Below are 11,541 nucleotides of genomic sequence, written 5' to 3'. Positions count from 1 at the left end.
TGAATTGTACGGTTGATTTTCTGATTGCCTGATTACACGATTATTTTTCTCATCGTATAGTATTGATCTAGGAAATTTTCGAATTTGTTCAATTTACATCATCTAAAATTGCTGCAATATTTATAGGACATTGGTAGATCGATCCTGATCATTTTTGGAACTTCTTTGCTATTTTATGGCAATCTTGAGAAGTGATAGGCATTTTTAGAGCGAGTCAGAGTGTTTATGCTTGTTAAAACTGAAAAGATCTGAAATCTTTATGCTTAAGCTACAAACTGCTAGAGCGCTATTGCAAAATTAAACAGAGATTTATAGGTGGGGGGAAAAATCACTCGAAGCAAATCACCTAGCAGTGTCAGCGGACCGGGCCGCTGACCCGACCGCGCGCCCCACCGGCCAGCCAGCCCGGGCCGGTTTAAACCCATCTCGGCCACTACCCCCGCCGGCCGCCACCCTCCCATGTCCTCCTCCCCCTCCGCCGCCAACCTGCTCGCGCTACTCCGCCGCAACGCCGCCTCCCCGGCCGTCGCGCTCCGCCTCTTCCTCCACCTCTCATCCGCGGCCTCCCCTCCGCCGCCGCGCTCTACCTCATTCCTTGCCCGCCTCCTCGCCGCGCAGCCCGCCGCCGACGCACTCCTCCCGCGCCTTCACCGCCACATCATCTCCTTCCCCGATCCCTCCCCCCACCTCCTCGCCCTCCTCTCCTGCTCCGACGTCCTCCCGCTGCGCCTCGCCCTCCCGGCCTTCCGCTCCCTCCGCGCGCTCGAGTCCGCGCCGCCGCCGCCCACCCCTGTCTACAACCGCCTCATCCTCTCCGCGCTCCGCGAGTCCCGCCTCGATCTCGTCGAGGCGCTCTACAAGGACCTCCTCCTCGCCGGCGCCGAGCCGGACGTCTTCACTCGCAACCTCCTGCTCCAGGCGCTCTGTGACGCTGGCCGCATGGAGCTTGCCCAGAGGGTGTTCGACGCAATGCCCGCCAGGAACGAGTTCAGTTTTGGGATCCTTGCGCGCGGGTACTGCCGTGCGGGGAGGAGCTTTGATGCCCTTAAGGTACTTGACGGAATGCCGAGCTTCAACCTTGTGGTCTGCAACACGGTGGTCGCAGGGTTCTGCCGGGAGGGCCAGGTGGAGGAGGCTGAGAAGCTGGTGGAGCGGATGCGCGCCCAGGGCCTCGCACCGAATGTTGTCACGTTCAATGCAAGGATCTCTGCCCTCTGCAAGGCCGGTAGGGTGCTGGACGCCTACAGGATTTTCAAGGACATGCAGGAGGAGTGGCAACAGGGGCTGCCGAGGCCTGATCAGGTGACATTTGACGTGATGCTGAGCGGGTTCTGTGACGCTGGGTTTGTTGATGAGGCGAGGGTGCTGGTGGATATTATGAGGTGTGGTGGGTTCCTGAGAAGGGTTGAGAGTTACAACCGCTGGTTGGCAGGGTTGGTAAGGAATGGGAGGATTGGCGAGGCACAGGAGTTGCTGAGGGAGATGGCACATGAGGGTATCCAGCCTAATAGCTACACGTACAATATTATTGTCTCTGGATTGTGCAAGGAGGGCAAGGCGTTTGATGTGAGCAGAGTAGAGGATTTTATTAGGAGTGGTGTGATGACCCCAGATGTTGTGACTTACACTAGTTTGCTCCATGCTTATTGCTCAAAGGGGAACACTGCAGCGGCCCACAGGGTTCTTGATGAGATGGCACAGAAGGGATGTGCGCCAAATTCATTTACGTATAATGTTCTGCTGCAGAGTCTATGGAGGGCAGGTAGGATCACAGAGGCAGAAAGCTTGTTAGAGAGGATGAGTGAGAAAGGCTACAGTTTGGATACAGCAAGCTGCAATATCATTATTGATGGACTATGCAGAAACAGTAGATTAAACGTGGCGATGGACATTGTTGATGGGATGTGGCAAGAAGGAAGCGCGGCTCTTGGCCGACTGGGGAATTCATTCCTTAGTGTAGTTAGTGATTCTTCCAGCAGACAAAGATGTCTTCCTGATCGAATCACTTATTCTATTCTGATTAGTGCATTGTGTAAAGAAGGGCGGTTTGATGAAGCAAAGAAGAAATTGCTTGAGATGATAGTGAAAGATATTTCCCCTGATTCAGTTACATACGACACCTTTATTCATGGGTATTGTAAGCATGGAAAAACCTCTTTGGCTATTAAGGTTCTTAGGGACATGGAAAAGAAAGGTTGTATTCCAAGCACAAGGACATACAATTTATTGATTCGGGGATTTGAAGAAAAACACAAATCAGATGAAATCATTAAATTGATGAGTGAAATGAAGGATAAGGGGATCCCTCCTAATGTGATGACCTACAATAGCTTGATTAAGTCATTTTGTGAACGAGGAATGGTTAATAAGGCCATGCCTCTTTTGGATGAGATGCTACAGAATGAAATAGTTCCAAATATAACTTCTTTTGACTTGTTGATTAAGGGCTTTTGCAAGATGGCAAATTTTTCTTCAGCTCAGATGGTTTTTGATGCTGCTTTGAGAACATGTGGGCAGAAGGAAAGGCTCTTTTGCTTAATGTGCACTGAAGTCTCAACTTATGGTAGATGGATAGAAGCCAAGAATATCCTAGAAACAGCACTTGAAATGAGGATCTCTATCCAGAGTTTCCCATATAAACGGATAATTGCTGGGCTCTGTGAAGCTGGGGAGGTGGATCATGCACATAGCCTTCTCAAGAAGTTAATAGCTAAAGGATATACATTTGATCCAGCGGCATTCATGGCAGTGATAGATGCACTAAGTAATAAAGGAAAGAAGCAGGATGCTGATATGCTGTCAGAGAAAATGATGGAAATGGCAGAATTTAATGATGATCTTCCAAATCATTCTGGTAAGATTATCCTTGGAAGCCGAAGGCATGAGCATGCCAAGAGTGGTCAAAGTGATTGGCGTGCTCTTTTGCACAGGTATGATCAGTAGCAATTTTCTTGTCCTGTCTTTTTGAGATCTCTCTCTTTCTATTTCATTGCATGTTTTTTTTTCTTTTTCAGTTCTTAGGATAACTTGCTGTTTCAAAATGAATAAAATATAATCACAGCATATGCACTGAGAACCTAAGAAGATCTAGGAAGAGAATTGGTTCTTCACGTTTAATCTATATATCTTGGAATTGTACTTTGGTGACTGACTGTATTATTGATGTGCAGAGATGACAGTGCCCGCACAATTATGAAAATTACGAAGAGAGTGCGGACAGGATGGGGTCAAAGGGGCAATGTATATGAGCACAAACAGCAACAGAATGATGAGTTTTATGTACTAGAGAACACTGGTTAAGTAAGTCTCTCTTTACCCTTCACAACAGACATGCATGGAAAAATCTAGGAATTTGCTTGTTACTAGCTAAATTAACATGGGGTTTTGAAGATTCAGTGTGGTTAGTTAATCATATGAAGTAGATCTCAGCACAGGTGAGACCAGGGTGTTTAGTGTAGGATATATCTTTTTACACCCTCCAGTTACAAATAATCATAATCTTGGACAGTGAACACAGTGCTGGAAACATAATTACATTCCTATGGAAGTACTCTCCCCATCTGTCATTGTAAGGAGTATTTGACAAGGAAAAAGGTTAAAGTTTGGTCAACAATTAGTCAAATTATATGCATGTTTGGAAGACCTTTCCTCGACCAAAATATGCCTTCCATTGGTGGACAGAGGGAGTACTTCTCTAGTCATGATGTTTTTAGTCAAATTTAGTGTTATTTGACTGCACACAACATCAACTAGTATTGTTTTTGACTGGGATGGCATACCATCTAGGCAGAGGTGCCTTCCATGGTAATCACTCTTTGATTTGTCAATAATCATTTGGAGATTCACTGATTTAATGATATGCTCAGGTTTAATTGAGTGCTAAATTGGCCCAAATTGGCATGCCATAGATGTGATATTTTGTGATCGACTTGGGATGATTGCTTATATGGTAACAATGTCGACACTAGCTGCAGAGAATTAAATAATTATATGTCATGCATTATTCTGTTGTGCAGGTTTGTTATGGGATATTATCAAACTTTTAAGAACTGCCACATTATATTTTTATTTACTACCCTTTTGTATAGATCTTATGTTTAAGTTATTCCGTCAAAAAAGGCCATGAGGATGATCTTATCCTATATCTGGTCGGTTATGCAATTAATGGCTTGACCGATTTTAGCACTGTTGGAAGCTCAGTTTATAGCTGAGTTTATGGGTTATTTTCTGGACTTCATGCTTCAGCAAAAATATGCACTTATTGTAGGTATTTACTAGGGCAAATTTTCTATATGCCATTGGCTAAAACTTTTATCCCTGATCTGCCACCTAAAAAACTTATATCTTGTAAATGCCATTGTTCATAAATTTTAATCTCTTTCGTGCCAATGTTGACCATATTCTAGTAGTTTGAGCTAACATACATGTTAAAATGACCCATTTGCCCTTGCCTTAGTTGGTCCCAACTCCCAATTGATTGGTTGGACACAACTTCACCGGTTTCACGAGCAGAGCAAATCCAAGCAGAACGCCACCATCATCCAATCTAGGAAGAGCAGCAGCGGGCTCCATTGTGCATGAAGGCAGTGGGGTAGGGCAGCTACCACAGCTTGAGCTGCGGGTCACTGGCCAGCATGTCCAGGTGGATGTCCAATCGATGCTCTATGAAGTGGAGAACCTTGTTGACGGACAACAGCTGGCCGCCGAGCTCGCCGGTGTGGGCCCCGAGTACGGTGTTCTCCTGCTCCACGCTCGTACTAGCTAGGACGCAATGTCTTGGCGGCGCAGACAACCAGGCTGCCATGCCATGGATGTTCTTCTTCACCACGCATGCTTGTTTCTGTTATTTGGGGATGGCAGGGGCAATTTTGGCATTTGGATGGTTGGCTGAGGGTGGAAGCAACGCCCGTGGCACTGAAAGGATTACAGTTTAAAACTAATGGCATATACGGGAATTATGTTTTCTAGGTGGTAAATCAAGGATTAGGTTTTATGCCAATGGCACATAAGGAATTTTCCTATTTACTACTGAATACTGGTTCAGCCCCACTTTAGAAGGGAAAACTATATTTCTGAAGGTCTACATAACTTTTTAGCATGTTGGCTTATGCATTTGAAAAGATAGTAATTAGATTGTACTATAAGTGTGACATTCAGACATAATACTATGGAGTGTAACTCCTATGATGAGTTTTCTTTCTTGCTGAATGTTTCACTTCTTTCAGTGTTGCGCGGTGTTCCAAGCTTTCAGATTTCCTTTGATTTGGTGGTAGGCTATATGTAAATTAGTTTTTACTGGTTTAGGCCTGATTGCTATTGATTAGACATCAAATCTTTGAGTTATCCTGACATGTAAATTGTTGTCATTTCACGATTTATGGTAACTTCCATTTGTACAGCCTAAATTTATTGCATAACAGTCCGTTTCCTGCTGCTTGTTGTACAGAGATTTGCTGTAGGATTAATGTTGTACACAGCTGCACACCCCATTGATGTTGTGCCAGATCAGCAACTCAGTGAGTATTACTGACCTAATTTGAGCTACCAGTCATGTTTCTTGTGCCTATATTTCCCTTTGCTAGACTTTCATATCTAGTACATGCTCTGTTGATGGGTAAATGCACATTTCACCGTGATGCAAGTACAGCTCACGATATTTTACACCTGAAAGGAGCAGGGTAGTCACAGATATTTCAAGTGCCACTATTTGGACTCTTTATAACTAGATCTCCCAGGTGCCATCTACCCAATCCCCGTCTAAAACTATAGGGTACTTTGTTCCCTGCCATTCTTATTCTGCGGAAGCTAGGCATATTTCCTGGCAGTTGTGTACTCCTTCACTTTGATCTTTGAGGTCCACGCAAATAAACTACTCAACTTCTCCTGATCCTCTCGTGGTATGGCTATGAATGCCGTCCTACCGCTTATTACCGGTCTCAGATTCCAGGATCATCTACAGACCACAAACCGCCTTCTTTTCTGCCTCTCATGCAACTTTTTCTACAATTAGATATGCTTACACGTGCTTGTTTGGCAGTAGGCAGGGCCTCAAGAAGGCAAGGGACGACAGGGGAGAACGGGCTCGGCAGATTCGGACATGGACGTCGCCGGGCTCCCTTCTGACATCCTCGTGGAGGTGACTGCGAGCATTGCGACGAGGTCCGCGACGCCCCTCAACGACATTGTCAACCTCCGGCGATCGTAAGTCTATATTGCTTCTAGATTCCCGTCTCATCATCTGCCTGCCTACCTTGACATGATTTGGTGGACCTGCGTGCGTAGGTGCAAGGTGTTCCGCGATGCGACGGCGGCAAGGAAGGTCGGGCGGTGCATGGCCGTGCACAGGGAGTGGAGGCTGCACTGGTGGGACAAGGCGAGGTTTCTGTCCGTGCTCCGGCGGTGCGCCGCAAGCAGCAACCCCGAGGCATCCTACATCCTTGGATTGGTAACGTCTGGAACACAGATTCAGGCTAAATCGCAGCGGCGTCTACCGAATTTTACCTCGTCAGTCACAATTCCGCCGTCTCTTCTTGCAGGAGGAGTTCTGCAACCGGAGAAAAGCGAGCGGGCTCCGGCACCTCCTCCACGCCATGGAGCATGGACACGCCGCCGCAGCCTACATGATGGGGATGATCACGTTGCACGACTCGCTGCGCTCGCCGGGCGGTGCCGAGCAGGCGCTGGAACGCTTGGACTGCTTCTCCTCCGCGCCTGCATCCTCTGGCCCCAGCAGGACAAGGCGCAGGATGGCCTCCGTGCGCAGAGAGGCCGTGTCGGTCATGCGAAGGCTGACGTTGCGTCGGTGGAGGATGCCCGAGCCTCCAACGCCCTGCGCGAATCCGTGGTGCGGCAAGGTGGAGTCGAAGAGGGCGGAGGCCTGGGACGGCGACGGCGACGACGAGAGGTGGTTTTGCAGCCAGATTTGCTGGTGGAAACACGAGTACTGCAAGTTTACCGATAAGATCTAACCATTTGAGGTTGTGCAGGTACTACTAGCATGTATACAGAGCAGATTCTGTCATTCCCCTTCATATACTATGTGCTAGCTATTGAGATCAAGGATTGTAACTTGGCTAGATCTGAATGTTTGAACATCATTGATGAAAAGCTGAATTCGGGTGGACTTCCAGGATCGACATGGAGCCATCCAGAGGTAGCTTGGATGCGCCTCCTTTGCAGGGATATACTGAAAACGATGACGAAAAAAATAATCTATTTTTAATTTATAAAACACGGTGTAAAAATCTGCTCACGTAGAAGGAATGTCTCATGTATAGAATATACGTCTTGGAACGGCAAAACGAATCGGAGAAAAATTAAAGAAGAGAGGAGAGGGAGAGACGGACAGACACACACACACACACACAAAGGCAGGCCACTCACAGGCAGACGGCGCAAAAAAGAAATGGCAGAATGCAAGAGCCCATGGCCCATCAGTGAGGCCCGTACGACGAGTCAGCGGGACAAGGGCGGCCCGAGGTATAAATACCGTAGCCGACTCCACCCCCGTATTTCCGCAGGCGTAGGCGTATCCCGGGAAGCCGTCTCTAACCTGGCCACCCCCGAAAACCCCTCGTCGCCATGGCTCACCTCGCCAGCGTCCCGAGTCCCGACGAGGGTCTCGGTGCCAGCATTTGCCCCGTACCGCGATTTCCTCGCCGTCGGGACCGTGCAGGGGGCCACCGGCGAGCCGGGCGAGCTCCGCATCCTCAGCGGCGCCGGCGACTCGGGGCTGGAGTTGGGCTACGACTACCAACCAGTTCAAGGAGGCCGTGGCGTTCCCCTCGCCGGCGCCGGTCTGTCGCCTTGCCTGGTCCAAGGAGACGTGGTGTTAGACAGTTCAACACATGTAAGCTTATGTTCCTTAGCAGTCTAGTTTGCTACTTTAGGTAGTTAAATTAGCTTTCTCTTTATAATTAAGCTAGCCTCTTTAAATAGTCAATTTGGTTTTCTCTTTGCAGAATATCTAGCCTTTCTTAGTAGTCAAGTTTGCTTTTGTAAAACTCTATAAATAGAAGGAAACACCAGGGGTGCTACTACTGCACTTTTACTTCACCCATTTCCAGCTTTCTCTGCTCGCTGTGTTCAGTGTGCTCTCTGGTCGGTTGTGTTTGTGTGTGTGAATTCTAACATTTGGTCTCAGAGCCTGAGTTCGTATCGGGATCATGTCCACCTCTTCTTCTCGCCGGAGGGCTGCCGCAACGGCAGTCGAGGCCGCGGAGCGCGAGGCACGTGACGCTGCAGAGCGCGCGCGCGGGGCGCGCGACGCTCGCATCGCCGCGGGCGAGGTGGCAGCGGAGGAGGCGGCCGAGATGGCTAGAGCGGCAGCTGCCGCGGCTGAGGCTGCAGCGGCCGCTGCCGCCGCTCTGCGCGCTGAGGAGAATGACGACGAAGATGGCCACAACGACCGGCGGATCCTGCATCACCGGCGTCGTCCTTCTCCGTCACCTGCACCGCGCAACAGGCGTCACCACCGCCGCGACTCGCCGATCGTCCAGCGCGTCATCAAGGAGCCCGGTGGGAGCACGCCATGGCCGATGCTCACCAAGACGAACTACAACGACTGGTACCTGCTGATGAGGGTGAAGCTGCAGGCGCAGCAGCTCTGGGACGCTGTCGCGTACGAGGACACCGAGTACCATGAGGACCGGCTGGCGTTGGACGCCATCCTCGCTTCTGTCCCGCCGGAGATGATCTCCACCCTGGCGGACAAGCCAAGAGCCAAGCACGCTTGGGACTCCCTCGCCGCGTCGCGTGTCGGCATCGACCGCGCTCGCAAGGCCACCGTGCAGAAGCTGCGGAGGGAGTGGGATCACCTGTCGTTCTGCCCCGGCGAGGATGTCGACGACTTCGCCCTGCGCCTGTCCAGTCTGATGCAGCAGCTGGCACGGCATGGCGACATCGACATCGATGAACTCAAGGCGGTGGAGAAGTACCTCCGTGTCGTCCCCAGCAAGTACGCCCAGCTCGCCCTGTCCATCGAGACGCTTCTGGACCTCTCGACCTTGTCCATCGAGGAGGTGACTGGGAGGCTCAAGGCAGTGGACGACCGCGACGAAGGGGTGGCTGGAGACCCTGTTTCCATCGGCGGCAAGCTGCTGTTCACGGAGGAGCAGTGGCTGGCGCGCCAGAAGGAGAGGAAGAAGAAGCAGGACGGGTCCTCCTCGTCCAAGGACGCTCGCCAGCAACCGCGCAAGAAAGGCGGGAGCGGCGACAAGCCCAGCGGCGACAAGCCTGCCGGCGGCGCGGGAGGAAAGGAGGGTGCTTGCGGTGAGCGTAAGGCTGCACGCATCGACACCTGCCTCAACTGCGGCCGCCGCGGCCATTGGGCCCGGGACTGCAGGCAGCCCAAGAAGGGTGTTGCGGCCAACATGGCCCAAGCCGACGAGGACGACGAACCCGCCCTGTGGATGGCCCAAGCCAGCCCAGTCCTGCAGCCCGTGGCGGGAGAAAGGGGGGAGCTTTCGGCTCCACCAAGTCCACCGCTGCTCCACCTCGACGAGCCACGAGCGCACGCCTTCCTCGGCGACGGCTCCGGAGCTCGAAGGGTGGTACCTGGACAGCGGTGCCACACACCACATGACCGGGTGCGCCGGCCACTTCGCCGACCTCGACCATGGAGTCCGGGGGTCCGTCAAGTTTGGGGACGCCTTGGCCGTGGAGATCCGCGGCATCGGCTCCGTCGTTTTCACCACTAAGAGCGGGGAGCACAAGCTGCTCCACGGCATCTACTACATCCCGGCGCTGCGCAACTCCATCGTGAGTCTCGGTCAGCTCGACGAGCATGGCGCAAAGGTCCAGATCGCCCAGGGGTGCTCCAAATCTGGGACCGTGGAGGTCGTCTTCTCGCCAAGGTCAAGCGGGGGTACAACCACCTCTACATCCTCCACCTGCAGGTGGTCCGGCCAGTCTGCCTTGCCGCTTGTCGTGATGATGAGGCCTGGTTATGGCACGAGCGGTTCGGGCACCTGCACTTCGACGCGCTGCGGAAGCTTGGGTGTGAGGGGATGGCGCGTGGGATGCCCCGGATCGACCACGTCGAGCAGTTGTGCGACACCTGCGTCGTGACTAAGCTCAAGCGGCGGCCTTTCCCACAGTAGGCAGCGTACCGTGCGCGGAAGCAGCTGGAGCTCATCCACGGTGACCTCTGTGGTCCCGTCACGCCGGCGACACCTGGAGGGCGACGCTTCTTCGTGCTGCTCGTCGATGACGCGTCCCGCTTCATGTGGGCTATGCTGCTTCCAACGAAGGCAGTCGCAGCGGATGCCATCAAGCACACCCAAGCTGCAGCCGAGATGGAGTCCGGCCACAAGCTGCGGGTGTTGCGCACCAACAATGGTGGCGAATTCACATCGGCTGAGTTTGCCGCCTACTGTGCTGATGAGGGCATCAAGCAGTATTTCTCCACGCCGTACACGCCACAGCATAACGGCGTGGTCGAACGCTGAAACTAGACGGTGGTGGCCACCGCCCGGGCCTTGCTCAAGCAGCGGGGCATGCCTGCGGATTTTTGGGGTGAGGCGGTGATGACGGAGGTGTTCCTGCTCAACCGGTCACCGACCAAGAGCCTCGAAGGGAAGACGCCGTATGAGGCATGGCAAGGCCGCACGCCGGCGGTTGCCCACCTCCGCACCTTCGGCTGCCTGGCTTATGTCAAGGAGCTGAGCCACGTCGGCAAGCTCGACGATCGAAGCACTCCGGGAGTCTTCATCGGCTACGCGGATGGCGTGAAGGGGTACCGCATCCTCGACCCAGCGACTCGGCGCGTGCGCATGGCATGGGACGTCGTGTTCGACGAAGGGCACGGCTGGGACTGGTCCAAGGAGGCCACTGGTGGCAAGGGTGGGTCGCAGGGCGACTTCACAGTCGAGTTCGTGCAGCTCAGAGGAGCCGGGGGAGCAGCGGGCAGCTCAGCATCAGGCACGCCTGCTCCTGCACCATCACCAGGCCCGCCGCTGGCAGGTGGGTTTGGCAGTCCGGCACCAGCCACGCCGGTAGCATCACCGGCTCCCGGGGGCCAGAGCACACCGGCGTTTGTCACTCCGCTGGCAGACGATGCTGATCGTGTTGATGCAACGCACGACGACACCCCGCTCCGCTACCGCACCGTCGACAACATCCTTGGTGATCAAGCGGTGCAAGGGTATGTCCAGTGGAACATGGACGCTGAGCTCCACCTCACGCACATGGGGGAGCCGTGCTCTTTCGCTAAAGCGGAAGGAGACGCAGCATGGCGTGCTGCGATGCAGCAGGAGATGGACTCCATCGAGCACAACAGTACGTGGGAGCTCGTGGACCTGCCAGCCGGACATTGTCCGATCACCCTGAAGTGGATCTTCAAGCTGAAGAAGAACGAGGCGGGGGAGGTGGTCAAGTACAAGGCTAGGCTCGTTGCTCGTGGCTTCGTGCAGCAGGAGGGGATCGACTACGACGACGCCTTCGCGCCGGTGGCATGCATTGAGTCCATCCGCATGCTCCTCGCGCTCGCTGCACAGAAGGGGTGGCGCGTCCACCACATGGACGTCAAGTCGGCATTCCTCA

The 11,541-nt window shown here is 52.8% G+C and overlaps 2 protein-coding genes across 4 annotated transcripts; both read left to right on the top strand.

Annotated features, from left to right (window-relative positions):
* The first annotated feature begins 42 nt into the window (after positions 1-42).
* Positions 43-5,413, top strand: LOC112889025 (pentatricopeptide repeat-containing protein At2g17140). The gene is made up of 3 exons (XM_025955493.1): positions 43-2,930; positions 3,171-3,300; positions 4,457-5,413. The coding sequence occupies exons 1-2, from the start codon at positions 460-462 to the stop codon at positions 3,298-3,300; spliced, it is 2,601 nt and encodes an 866-aa protein (XP_025811278.1). The 5' UTR covers positions 43-459; the 3' UTR covers positions 4,457-5,413.
* A 29-nt stretch (positions 5,414-5,442) lies between these two features.
* Positions 5,443-7,127, top strand: LOC112889036. Of its 3 annotated transcripts, XM_025955522.1 has the most exons (5): positions 5,447-5,516; positions 6,041-6,201; positions 6,283-6,445; positions 6,537-6,904; positions 6,987-7,127. In XM_025955522.1, exons 1-5 carry the CDS (start codon positions 5,493-5,495, stop codon positions 6,994-6,996), a joined length of 726 nt encoding a protein of 241 aa, XP_025811307.1. In that variant the 5' UTR covers positions 5,447-5,492; the 3' UTR covers positions 6,997-7,127. The 3 variants fall into 3 exon arrangements, with proteins under 3 accessions (XP_025811315.1, XP_025811307.1, XP_025811298.1); XM_025955530.1 differs by having other exon boundaries at positions 5,443-5,516; positions 6,038-6,201; positions 6,537-7,127; XM_025955513.1 differs by having other exon boundaries at positions 6,537-7,127.
* Positions 7,128-11,541: the final 4,414 nt, after the last annotated feature.

The sequence above is a fragment of the Panicum hallii genome, chromosome 1 (genome assembly GCF_002211085.1).
Source record: "Panicum hallii strain FIL2 chromosome 1, PHallii_v3.1, whole genome shotgun sequence".
NCBI classification, from domain to species: domain Eukaryota; kingdom Viridiplantae; phylum Streptophyta; class Magnoliopsida; order Poales; family Poaceae; genus Panicum; species Panicum hallii.
This window is presented reverse-complemented; position numbering and strand designations above follow the sequence as displayed.

Excerpts from the sequence above, each read along its gene's own strand:
- LOC112889025 (XM_025955493.1), top strand. The coding sequence starts at position 460 with ATGTCCTCCTCCCCCTCCGCCGCCAACCTGCTCGCGCTACTCCGCCGC. Across the intron at positions 2,931-3,170 it reads TGGCGTGCTCTTTTGCACAG|AGATGACAGTGCCCGCACAA; the intron begins GTATGATCAGTA and ends ATTGATGTGCAG.
- LOC112889036 (XM_025955513.1), top strand. The coding sequence starts at position 5,493 with ATGTTGTGCCAGATCAGCAACTCA. Across the intron at positions 6,202-6,282 it reads ATTGTCAACCTCCGGCGATC|GTGCAAGGTGTTCCGCGATG; the intron begins GTAAGTCTATAT and ends CTGCGTGCGTAG. Across the intron at positions 6,446-6,536 it reads CATCCTACATCCTTGGATTG|GAGGAGTTCTGCAACCGGAG; the intron begins GTAACGTCTGGA and ends CTCTTCTTGCAG.